The sequence below is a fragment of the Oncorhynchus mykiss genome, chromosome 13, assembly GCF_013265735.2.
Source record: "Oncorhynchus mykiss isolate Arlee chromosome 13, USDA_OmykA_1.1, whole genome shotgun sequence".
NCBI lineage: Eukaryota > Metazoa > Chordata > Actinopteri > Salmoniformes > Salmonidae > Oncorhynchus > Oncorhynchus mykiss.
In genome coordinates this window covers 31,998,986-32,011,872 of record NC_048577.1, presented here as the reverse complement: position 1 = coordinate 32,011,872, position 12,887 = coordinate 31,998,986, and the positions used below count along the sequence as shown (strand labels likewise).

Below are 12,887 nucleotides of genomic sequence, written 5' to 3'. Positions count from 1 at the left end.
TGATTTCACCTTTTCACCCTCAAATAACCTTTGTAAAAAAACGCATGTCCTTCAGTACAACACAGAAAACATATTAAATATGAAAAGTAAGGATAATCTTTGTAGGTCAAGGTCATTACTTTATATAGGTGACCAAGGAATGAAATCCGTCCTTCAGTATCACGCTTTTGTGCTTCAGCACAACAAAAGTTTCATGTTATACCACAATGTCACTCATTACACTGAATGACAGTAGCTGTGTTATCCCATGTTTTCACTAGTTTACAACATTTAATAATGCAATTCATATTTACTTGTTGTATGAATACGGAATATCATCATTTTAAACTATTGCATGGCATTTTAAGGTATTCCAGAGCCGTTTACTACAAAACGAAGGAATTCAAAACTCTGCAACTCTGACTGGGAAAAGTTTACAGAAAGTTTACAGTCCAAATTACAAGTTACACACCAGTTAGGCTACATAATACTACATATGCTTACACAATAAAACGACATACACAAGCATTCTACAAATAAATCCATGTTTTAAAGATGATATTGAATGATGAGTTCAGTTTGAGAACATTCAAGAGTTGCATTTGATGTTCAGACAATGGATTTGGTTAATATTCTGATGTTCAGAATAAGGAAATGTTTTTGTTTTTTTTGGTGGAATAATTTCTTTCAAATGCCATGATATTACTTTGAGAAAGATATCCACTGTTTCATGATGATTTTAAGCAAAACTATTTTTTTGCACAATGTTTATGGAATGTTTTTTAATTTATGCTTTGTTTGAAATGTTCAATTCTTATTTAATCCTAAGTTAATTAAATTGTACCTCATAGTAAAACCCATCTTCTTTATGTGTGTGGCGTATGGGTAATTTCTCTCTCTCGCTAGAATAGAACCGATCGACAGTTGAAGACAGAAGTTTGCATACACCTTAGCCAAATAAATTTAAACTCAGTTTTTCACAATTCCTGACATTTAATCCAAGTAAAAATTCCCTGTCTCAGGTCAGTTAGGATCACCACTTTATTTTAAGAATGTATAATGTCAGAATAATAGTAGAGAGAATGATTTACTTGATCTTTTATTTCTTTCATCACATTCCCAGTGGGTCAGAAGTTTACATACACTCAATTAGTATTTGGTAGCATTGCCTTTAAATTGTTTTACTTGGGTCAAATGTTTTGGGTAGCCTTCCACAAGCTTCCCTCAATAAGTTGGGTGAATTTTGGCCTATTCCTCCTGACAGTGCTGGTGTAACTGAGTCAGGTTTGTAGGCCTCCTTGCTCGTCAACGCTTTTTCAGTTCTGCCCACAAATGCTCTATGGGATTGAGGTCAGGGCTTTGTGATGGCCACTCCAAAACCTTGACTTTGTTGTCTTTAAGCCATTTTGCCACAACTTTGGAAATATGCTTGGGGTCATTGTCCATTTGGCAGACCCATTTGCGACCATGCTTTATCTTCCTGACTGATGTCTTGAGATGCTGCTTCAATATATCCACAGAATTTTCCGTCCTCATGATGCCACCTATTTTGTGAAGTGCACTAGTCCCTCCTGCAGAAAAGCAACCCCCACAACATGATGCTGCCACCCCCTTGCTTCACGGTTGGGATGGTGTTCTTCAGCTTGCAAGCCTCCCCCTTTTTTCCTCCAAACATAACGATGGCCAGTATGGCCAAACAGTTCTATTTTTGTTTCATCAAACCAAAGGACATTTTTCCAAAAAGTACGATCTTTGTCCCCATGCAGTTGCAAACCGTAGTCTGGCTTTTTTTATGGCAGTTTTGGAACACTGGCTTCTTCCTTAATGAGTGTCCTTTCAGGTTATGTCAATATAGGACTTGTTTTACTGTGGATATAGATACTTTTGTACCTGTTTCCTCCAGCATCTTCACAAGGTCCTTTGCTGTTGTTCTGGGACTGATTTACACTTTTCGCACCAAAGTATGTTCATCTCCAGGAGACAGAACGCCTTGGGAGAAACCTTCTCCCAAGGATGAACCAGACTTGTGGCGGTCTACAATTTTTTTTCTGAGGTCTTGGCTGATTTCTTTTGATTTTCCTATCGTCATGCAAAGAGGCACTGAGATTGAAAGCGGGCCTTGAAATACATCCACAGGTACACCTCCAATTGACTCAGATGATGTCAATTAGCCTATCAGAAGCTAAATCCATGACATCATTTTCTGGAATTTTCCAAGCTTTTTAAAGGCACAGTCAACTTAGTGTATGTACACTTCTGACCCACTGGAATTATGATACAGTGAATTATTGTTGAAAAAATAGCTGTGTCATGCACAAAGTAGATGTCCATACCGACTTGCCAAAATTACAGTTTTTTTAAGTGGTTAAAAAACTAGTTGTAATGACTCCAACCTAAGTGTAAGTAAACTTCCGACTTCAACTATAAGTACAGCTAGCTTGCACAATTTAAAGATCTTGTTCTGTTTTTTACACAGTTTTATAACTTAAAAAATAGATAAAAGAAAAATGCTATTGCTGCTACTAATAATAGTTCATAGGATCCTTATTGTTATTGCTAAAGGAATCACATTTAATCCATATTTGTGGCCCGTAGTGATATGTGTCATTCAGGGTAACAAAACATTGTCATACAGTATAACACCAGTATTTTATATTAAAACACAATAACTTTGTTTTGTTGACTCAGAGAGACAAAAACAAATCTCAAAGGATTAAGTGAAATATATTTTTATAGATTTTAGCAGGATGTTTTTGTAAAAAACCTGTGACACATCAAATATGAGGGAGTCAAAATAAAATAATGTCAGTTTTTCTGGGTAGTTATATTTCTGCCCGTCTAAGCATGGATATATAACCTTGTGATTATAACACTTAGTTTTATGAATTACATTTTACTAAGGTTCATTCATATGAATCACAATACAAATGATTTATTATTTTTGATTATAACTAATAATAGGGCATAGGTGACTCTCCAATGAACATAAAAAAGCATTTCAGGGAATTGTAATTGCTGTTTAATTTTATTGTTACTTTGAAAACCTTATATGACTTTGACCCATGAACCTGAGAGCATTGAATCACAATCACAGTGTGAGCCAAGATATACTATCGATTCCTTTGGGGGAGTGGGATGGTGTTCCCGAAAATGGAGAAGGAGCAGGCAATTCAACAGCGAATTCAAAGATGCACCTATCCATAAATGGAATCGAAGTGGAATTGTTTTTCCTCTGATTTATTTTTACCCGTTGTCCCGGTTCTGCTGTTTCGACTCTCTCTCTCTCTCAACCTATGAATGCTCAGCTATGAAAAGCCAACTGACATTTGCTCCTGAGGTGTTGAACTGTTGCACTCTCTATAACCACTGTGGTTATTATTCTGTTGTAAAAATATATTTTTCTAAAATATATTTGATTGTTTGATGTTCTGCATGCTGTGTATTCACTAACAGTCTGAGTGATGGGACATTTTTATAGTATCTGTAACATATTTTGGTGTGTATTTAATCTGCATCTTAACTTCTTAAAGTAGCAATCAGCAGTAGAAACAATAACAAAGTGTCTACCTGCTCCTCTTTCAGTAAAAAACTGAGGGATGGGGCTGGAGAAATGTAACCACTCTCAAATTCATAGACAGAGCTATAGATGCAAGGACTGACCATTCATGATATCAAAAATGTAAGCCTGTTTCTATGATATGTTTCCCCTACCATGTACCCGTTTGCTTTGGATGAAGGCATCTGCTAAATGGCATATTTTATTCAAGTCTACTTTGACTCTGCCAACTAGCTGCCCAGTGCCGTTACCATTCTTTCAAATAGAAGGCAGCCAAAGCTAGTTCAACTCACTACTCTAGTGACAGGGACACAGGATTAGTGCGCACTGAAAGTAGTTTTAATGGATATCAATGGATATACAGTACCAGTCAAAAGTTTGAACACACCTACTCATTCAAGGGTTGTTCTTTATTTTTACTATCTTCTACGTTGTAGAATGATAGGGAATATATCAAAATTATGAAATAACACATATGGAATCATGTAGTAACCAAAAAAGTGTTAAGCAAATCCAAATATATTTTAGATTTTAGATTCTTCAAAGTAGCCACCCTTTGCCTTGATGACAACTCTGCACACTCTTGGCATTCTATCAACCAGCTTCACCTAGAATGCTTTTCCAACAGTCTTCAAGGGGTCCTACATATGCTGAGCATTGTTGGCTGCTTTTCCTTCACTCGGTGGTCCAATTCATCCCAAAACATCTACATTTGGTTTAGGCCGGGGTGATTGTGGAGGCCAGGTCATCTGATGCAGCACTTCTTCTAGGTCAAATAGCCCTTTACACAGCCTGGAGGTGTGTTTTGGGTCGTTGTCCTGTTGGAGAAAAAAAGCGCAAACCACAAAGCGCAAACCAGATGGGATGGTGTATCACTGCAGAATACTGTGGTAGCCATGCTGGCAAAGTGTGCCTTGAATTCAAAATAAATCACAGACAGTGTCACCTGCAAAGCACCATCACACCTCCTCCTCCATGCTTCACTTTGGGAACCACACGTGCAGAGATCATCCGTTCAACTACTCTGCGTATCACAAAGACATGGTGGTAGGAACCAAAAATCTCAAATTTGGACCATAGGACAGATTTCCACTGCTCTAAAATCCAATGCTCATGTTTCCTGGCCCAAGTAAGTCTCTTCCTATTATTGGGGACCTTTAGTAGTGGTTTCTTTGCAGCAATTCGACCATGAAGGCCTGATTCACGCAGTCTTCTCTGAACAGTTGATGTTGAGATGTGTCTGTTACTTGAGCTGCAATCTGATGTGCAGTTAACTCCAATGAACTTATCCTCTGCAGCAGAGGTAACTGGGTCTTCCTTTCCTGTGGCGGTCATCATGAGAGCCAGTTTCATCAAACCAGTTTCATGGTTTTTGCGACTGCACAAATCTTCCTGATTGACTGACCTTCATGTCTTAAAGTAATGATGGCCTGTCGTTTCTCTTTGCTCATTTGAGCTGTTCTTGCCATAATATGGACTTGGTCTATTAACCAAATCTTCTGTATACCACACCTACCTTATTACAACACAACTGATTGTCTCAAAAGCATTAAGAAGAAAAGAAATTCCACAAATTAACTTTTAACATGGCACACCAGTTAATTGAAATGCATTCCAGGTGACTGAAGTTGATTGAGATGAAGCTGAAGCTTCATGAAGCTGATTGAGAGAATACCAAGAGTGTGCAAAGCTGTCATCAAGGCAAATGGTGGATCATTTGAAGGATGTCCAATAGAAAATATATTTTGATTTGTTTAACACTTTTTTGGTTACTACATGATTCCATATATGTTATTTCATAGTTTTGATTTCTACAAGGTAGAAAATAGTAAAACATGAAAACCCATGAATGAGTAGGTGTGTCCAAACTTTTGACTGATAATGCATATATATACAGTGGGGAGAACAAGTATTTGAAACACTGCCGATTTTGCAGGTTTTCCTACTTACAAAGCATGTAGAGGTCTGTCATTCTTTATCATAGGTACACTTCAACTGTGAGAGACGGAAGCTCAAACAAAAATCCAGAAAATCACATTGTATGATTTTCAAGTAATTAATTTGCATTTTATTGCATGACATAAGTATTTGTTCACCTACCAACCAGTAAGAATTCCGTCTCTCACAGACCTGTTAGTTTTTCTTTAATTAAGAAGCCCTCCTGTTCTCCACTCATTACCTGTATTAACTGCACCTGTTTGAACTCGTTACCTGTATAAAAGACACCTGTCCACACACTCAATCAAACAGACTCCAACCTCTCCACAATGGCCAAGACCAGAGAGCTGTATAAGGACATCAGGGATACAATTGTAGGCCTGCACAAGGCTGGGATGGGCTACAGGACAATAGGCAAGCAGCTTGGTGAGAAGGCAACAACTGTTGGCGCAATTATTAGAAAATGGAAGAAGTTCAAGATGACGGTCAATCACCCTCGGTCTGGGGCTCCATGCAAGATCTCACCTCGTGGGGCATCAATGATCATGTGGAAGGTGAGGGATCAGCCCAGAGCTACACGGCAGGACCTGGTCAATGACCTGGAGAGAGCTGGGACCACAGTCTCAAAGAAAACCATGAGTAACACCCTACGCCGTCATGGATTAAAATCCTGCAGCACACGCAAGGTCCCCCTGCTCAAGCCAGCGCATGTCCAGGCCCGTCTGAAGTTTGCCAATGACCATCTGGATGATCCAGAGGAGGAATGGGAGAAGGTCATGTGGTCTTAAACAAAAATAGAGCTTTTTGGTCTGAACTCCACTCGCTGTGTTTGGAGGAAGAAGGATGAAGAACACCATCCCAACCGTGAAGCATGGGTGGAAACATCATTCTTTGGGGATGCTTTTTTGCAAAGGGGACAGGACGACTGCACCGTATTGAGGGGAGGATGGATGGGGCCATGTATCGCAAGATCTTGGCCAACAAACTCCTTCCCTCAGTAAGAGCATTGAAGATGGGTCGTGGCTGGGTCTTCCAGCATGACAACGACCCGAAACACACAGCCAGGGCAACTGAGGAGTGGCTCCGTAGGAAGCATCTCAAGGTCCTGGAGTGGCCTAGCCAGTCTCCAGACTTGAACCCAATAGAAAATCTTTGGAGGGAGCTGAAAGTCCGTATTGCCCAGCGACAGCCCCGAAACCTGAAGGATCTGGAGAAGGATCTGCAGTGTGTGCAAACCTGGTCAAAAACTACGGGAAACGTATGATCTCTGTAATTGCAAACAAAGGTTTCTGTATCAAATACCTGTTCTCGCCACTGTATGTTTTTTCCTCTGAAAAATTGGGGGGCCAAATAAAATCACCTGCGTGCCGAATATGGGTGGGCCGCCTGTTGGGGAACCTTGTTGTATAGTGCTAGCACACACTGTTATTCCTCAAAAGCCATTTTCCCATCTGTCAGCCAAGCAGCCATTGGTGATCAGTTATGTGATATGGTTGGGTGGGAGGATTTAAATCTCTGTAGCTTCTGTGCCCATTGAAATAGAAGTAATGTACTAGAATTAAGTAGAATTTAATGGGAATGTCCGCTCTGTGGTCTGGTCCTTTCCATCTGAGGACTCTGCGTTGAGTTAATTAGATCAGCGGGGACAGACAGACCCAGACTGTAAATAGGAGGACATTGAGATATTTAATTGAAGAAGTAGACATTGATATCTTATTGAGGAAGAGTTTATATGAGAGGCTGAACAGACTGGAGTCTCACTGACATTCACACCTGATGAAGGAACAAGGATCTGTTTGCCTCTGAAAGAGGGCCCTGTTTAGGACTGTCCTTAAAAGTTTGGTAGACTGGAAAAAAAGTTGTAGGCCTACAGAGTCTGTCTGCAAGGCAAATTGGGAGTATAAAAATAACATTATGTTAGTGATTCATTCGAAAACGTAAAATGTATTGTTTGGTGGAGAGGAAAATAATGTCTACAGGGTAAGACAGTTTGGCAAATTTAGAGTATAAAAATGATGTTATGTTGGTGATTCAATTTAACATGAAAATCAAAGACATGGGTTGGTTGCCCAGTAAAAATAAAAAGTGATCTGAGAATGTGCCTGTTGTCTAGCTACTGTTGATGATTGATCTACCATCAGATATGCATAGTTGGTTTTATTTTCATTTCCACTTCGTCATTGTCCAGGTTGTCTTTTCTGCTTAAATTAGAATGCCAATCTCACTGCATTTAAAACTGTCAATCCCTTCACCTCCTAGCCCTGGGTAGCATTCACTCCGCTCTCTCCATTGGACAAATGCCAGATTTACCTCAAGCAATAGGATTAGTGTGATTCACAGGCCGTGGCTGTGTAGAAATGAATCCCCTACTTGCACCTGCATGAGTTTGATTCTCAATGCATTGTGGTGTCTATGTTGATACTGTTTTGAATATACTGCACAAAGAAGGTATGATCAAATGCATACACCAGATACACACCCCTGGAATTCAAGAATGGAGAATCCCATGCAAGTAGGCCTGTGCAAGGGCTGAATAAGTGTTTTGTTGCCTTCGTCGCTTTCAATCTGCGCAGGTAATGTTGGCTATGCGGATGTGATGATTGTATAAGAAAACAGTCATATTTAATTAAACCGATTTAGATTTGACCCTCATTCAAACGTGTAATGACAACGCATAATCTTCTCCTAAGTTAGGCTAAATCAGACGAGCCACAAAAACACCGAAAGATTGTCTGAAATGTAACAATGCATTCATGTCCAAGTATCTGGGTTGGGCTTTTAAAGGGATTATCTGTTGTTATTAGCCTATACATTTAAATTAAGAATGCTGTTGCTGTTAAATTGACAGCATTCTTTAAATTAAGAATGCTGTTGTAGAATATAGCTGAACTTTGATTTAGGTGACGACAAGTTCTCTCTGTCATTGGGCTATTTTAAGAACCCTGGAATTGGGATTCTTGAATACAAGCCAAGTGAATGAATCAACAAAATAATTACATAACAATATTTAGCAATAACCCTTTTAATCATAATAGTTAGTAGTGATCGAGAGCTCCAGTGCCAAAATAACCTGCATTTGAAAAAGTATATTGTTCACTAGATATTGTTCTTTACAGGAGTAGTAAACGAAAAACACACACACATACTGCACACACACACTTTTACATTCATCATTTGCTGCTGCTACTCTGTTCTTTATTTCACTCGTATAATTATATAACTTGATGCCTAGTCACTTTACCCTTCTCTCATGTACATATCTACCTCAAATACCTCGTAACTCTGCAAACTGATCTGGTAGGCCTACTGGTAGCCTACTCTCTGTATATAGCTCCATTCTTGAGTATTTTATTTTATTCCTCATGTTACTATTTTATTTGTATTATTATTTCTAAACTCTGCATCGCTGGGAATATATATATATATATATATATATATATATATATATATATATATATATATATATATATATATATATATATATATATATATATATATATATATATATATAATAATAATAATAATAATAATAATAATAATCAAAGTCCCAAGCAGTGAGAGTCTAAAACACAATCTCGGCTGAGCCAACAAAACAACATAGCAGTTAACTGAAACGACAACAATCCTTTTCAAAGCATCTCGCATGCACCTGACATACCTGCGGAAGAATTCGCAGCCACATTTTTTCTGTGCGTTTATTTGCTGATTTCTCCAAACTCCACTCCTTCCTTGCCGCAGCTACTGTGTTACCACGAGATGCCTCCGGTACCAGAGTAGGGATACTCAATCATCACAAGAGAGGATATCACACCACTTTTGGAATGATTCTTGCACACATCAAACACCAACTGTCAGTCAGTTACTTATCATTATGCATTTTCTCAACTCTGAAGTCCCAATAAGCCTCTAAATTGTCGATCATTATCTTATCGAGATACGTTTGGTTTGATCGGTGTCAGTCCATTTCAGAGGAAATTCAAACGTCTCTTCGGAAATATTGGTTGTACTATGTAGTTCAGTAGTCTATTTCCTTCTGTATTACAACGCTATATATTTCAGTGAATGGACTTTCCAGGGTACCGCGTTTTGCGTGGTTTTAATAATAGCCTACATGTAAATAACTCTTCTTCTCCGTGTACATTAAACGAACATGACAGGTTCCAATAATTAATTCAGTGGGCCGATTGAAATTCGGTCAGAGATTGAGGTCGGGTCTCGCGAACTTCAAAGCGTTGACAGCCTTTGCATCGTCCTTTCTCAACCCCTCTTCATAACAGTCCTCTCAAGTATTGCTTTTCCGATGTGCGACTGGTCCGGTGCTCCAATATTTATTTTCTTAATGCTGACTTCTCCAAAATACCATTTAACTTGTAATTGCTAGGCAACATACACCACACTCCTGTCTCCGAGGGAAAATATAGTATGAATTAAAAGCTGCCCGCTGCGCTCCAAAAAGTGAAAAGGGAAGAGTGCTTCGCAGGCTCAGTTTCAGAAATCGCGTAATATGATGTGTTTGACACAACTACACCGGTATCCTCTTAACGCAGTGCGGGTCCACAGTCTTTATCGCTCTTGGGGTGTTTCAGCTCCGATTCCACTTCACTCAGTCCGACCGACTGCTTTCAGAATTTGAAATATTTTGTTTGCGGTGTGTCTCTCTCAGCCTCCATAGGCAAATAGAACAAACTCCAGCATGCGATCGCATAGACTATCCTACGTCACTGCACACTTTACGACTCTCCTCTCTTCACTTTTGTTTTTCCTCCTGAGAGCAAATTACCTTATTTTCACTTTTATCAAAACAACATGTTAGACATGCTTCTCGATTTATGGCCAAAAAATGTGTCTGTGAAGCTGTGATATGGTTCAATGAAAGCAATAATTTGCCACTGCTGTATACCCATGTCATCTACTGTATGGGAACATAAAGATAAATAATTATAATGTCATTTAGGCTGGCCACTCAAATAATCCCCTTACCCCTTCTTCTATTTTTCCATTGCACTGCATTATCTCTCCTGATGCCCCAGCATGTGTATAGTTCTCTTACGGAAAAAACACATGATTTCACATGTGAAATTTCTACATGTTTTGCACATGCAAAATTGTATTTCATGTGAATACATGTGGTTTTGGAACACTTTACATGTGATGTGATTTCATATAAAGTTTCATGTGGATTTTCTCGTGATCACAACTTTACACAAGTGGATTAACATTTTCCCATGATACCCTGCAAACAAAAAGTCATTAGGATGTCCACAGAACGCCACAAAATAGCTGCAGTTTTTACCCCGTACATATTAGACACATATATGTTTATTTAAACATTGTTAGTCAGCATTTACTCACCTGGGATTAGAATAACTTCTTGCTTCATGGCATTCTGATCTTCCTGCTACGACACCAGTGACTGATTTCACCTGTATTCCCACAATTTGGACTTCATAGTAAATCTCAGCTTTGCATAATACGTTCAAGAAAAACTATTATATTTATCATAGTGGTTCAGGAGTACAGTAAAACGGAATGATATGCCCCACCAACACTATACAGATACCATCAACTTGCTGAGATAAGTAAATTAAATAAACAATGAGAGAATAGTCAGATAACTAAAATAGTGCAGAGATGTATTATAGGTAATGAATCTGTAGGGGACTTCTAAGAATGCTACAGACTTTGTGGTGCAGCAGAAAGATCAGTGTAACCCAAATCCATAGGTTTTTGATTTCAAATCCAAGGTTGAATCATATTGAAAATTCAGTAATAAGTGATTATGTCAAATGTAATCATATTGTTATTGATTTGTACACCTTTTTTATAACACCTTTTTCAAGGTAAGCGTACCACGTAACTTAAAACCCCCCATTCCTGTCAATGTAAATAGTCCGGGTGGCCATTTGATTAATTGTTCAGTAGTCTTATAGCTTGGGGTTAGAAGCTGGTAAGGATCCTTTTGGACTTAGACTTGGCGCTCTGGGACCATTTGCCGTGTGGTAGCAGAGAGAACAGTCTATGACTAGGGGGGCTGGAGTCTTTTCCATTTTTTTGGGCCTTCCTGACACCGCCTAATATATAGTTCCTGGATGACAGGAAGCTTGGCCCCAGTGATGTACTCGGCCGTACACACTATCCTCTGTAGTACCTCATGGTGGGATGCTGAGCAGTTGCCATACCAGGCAGTTATGCAACCGGTCAGGATGCTCTTGATGGGGCAGCTGTAGAACTTTTTGAGGATCTGGGGACCCATGCCATTTATTTTCAGTCTCCTGAGGGGGAAAAGGTGTTGTCGTACCCTCTTCATGACTGTCTTGGTGTGTTTGGACCATGTTAGTTTGTTGGTGAAGTGGACACCAAGGAGCTTGAAACTCTCGACCCACTCCACTACAGCCCCATCAAAGTGAATGGGTGCATTTTCGGCTCTCCTTTTCCAGTAATCCTTGATTAGCTATTTTGTCTTGCTCACGTTGAGGGAGAGGTTGTTGTCCTGGCACCACACTGCCAGGTCTCTGACCTCCTCCTTATAGGCTGTCTCATCATTGTCGGTGATCAGGCCTACCACGCTTGTGTTGTCAACAAACTTAATGATGGTTTGGAGTCATGCTTGGCCATGCAGTCGTGGGTGAACAGTGAGTACAGGAGGGGACTAAGCACGCACCCCTGAGGGGCCCCATGTTGAGGATTAGCGTAGCAGATGTGTTGTTGCCTAACCTCACCACCAGGGGGGCAACCCGTCAGGAAGTCCAGGATCCAGTTGCAGGGGGAGGTGTTTAGTCCCAGGGTCTTTAGTTTAGTGATGAGATTTGTGGGCACGATGGTGTTGAATACTGAGCTGTAGTCAATATACAGCATTCTCACATAGGTGTTCCTTTTGTCCAGGTGGGAAAGGGCAGTGTGGAGTATGATTGCGTCATCTGTTGATCGGTTGGGGCGGTATGTGAATTGGAGTGCGTCTAGGGTTTCCGGGATGATGATGTTGATATGAGCCACAGCCAGCCTTTCAAAGCACTTCATGGCTATTGAGGTAGTAGTCATTTAGGCAGGTTATCTTCACTTTCTTGTGCACATGTACTGTGGTGGTCTGCTTGAAACATGTAGGCTTTGGCTGTTTGATGGTTACTCTGAGGGCATAGCGGGATTTCTTATAAGCGTACGGATGAGTGTCCTGCTCCTTGAAAGTGGCAGCTCTAGCCTTTACCTCGGTGCGGATGTTGCTTGTAATGTGGGGACGACATCGTCAATGCACTTATTGATGATGCCGGTGATTGACGTGGTATACTCCTCAATGCCATTGGATGAAAACATATTCCCGAAACATATTCCAGTCTGTTCTAGCAAAACAGTCCTGTAGCTTAGCATCTGACCACTTCCGTATTCTGCGAGTCACTGGTACTTCGTGCTTTAGTTTTAG

The 12,887-nt window shown here is 39.9% G+C and overlaps 1 protein-coding gene across 1 annotated transcript in view; it reads right to left on the bottom strand.

Annotated features, from left to right (window-relative positions):
* LOC110486134 (corticotropin-releasing factor receptor 1) overlaps window positions 1-10,132 on the bottom strand; it is a 157,424-nt gene extending 147,292 nt beyond the window's left edge. Inside the window, exon 1 of the mRNA XM_036940770.1 lies at window positions 9,132-10,132. Within this exon, the coding sequence (XP_036796665.1) occupies window positions 9,132-9,155 (24 nt within the window). The 5' untranslated portion in view covers window positions 9,156-10,132. The remainder of the gene's footprint in view (window positions 1-9,131) is intronic.
* Window positions 10,133-12,887: the final 2,755 nt, after the last annotated feature.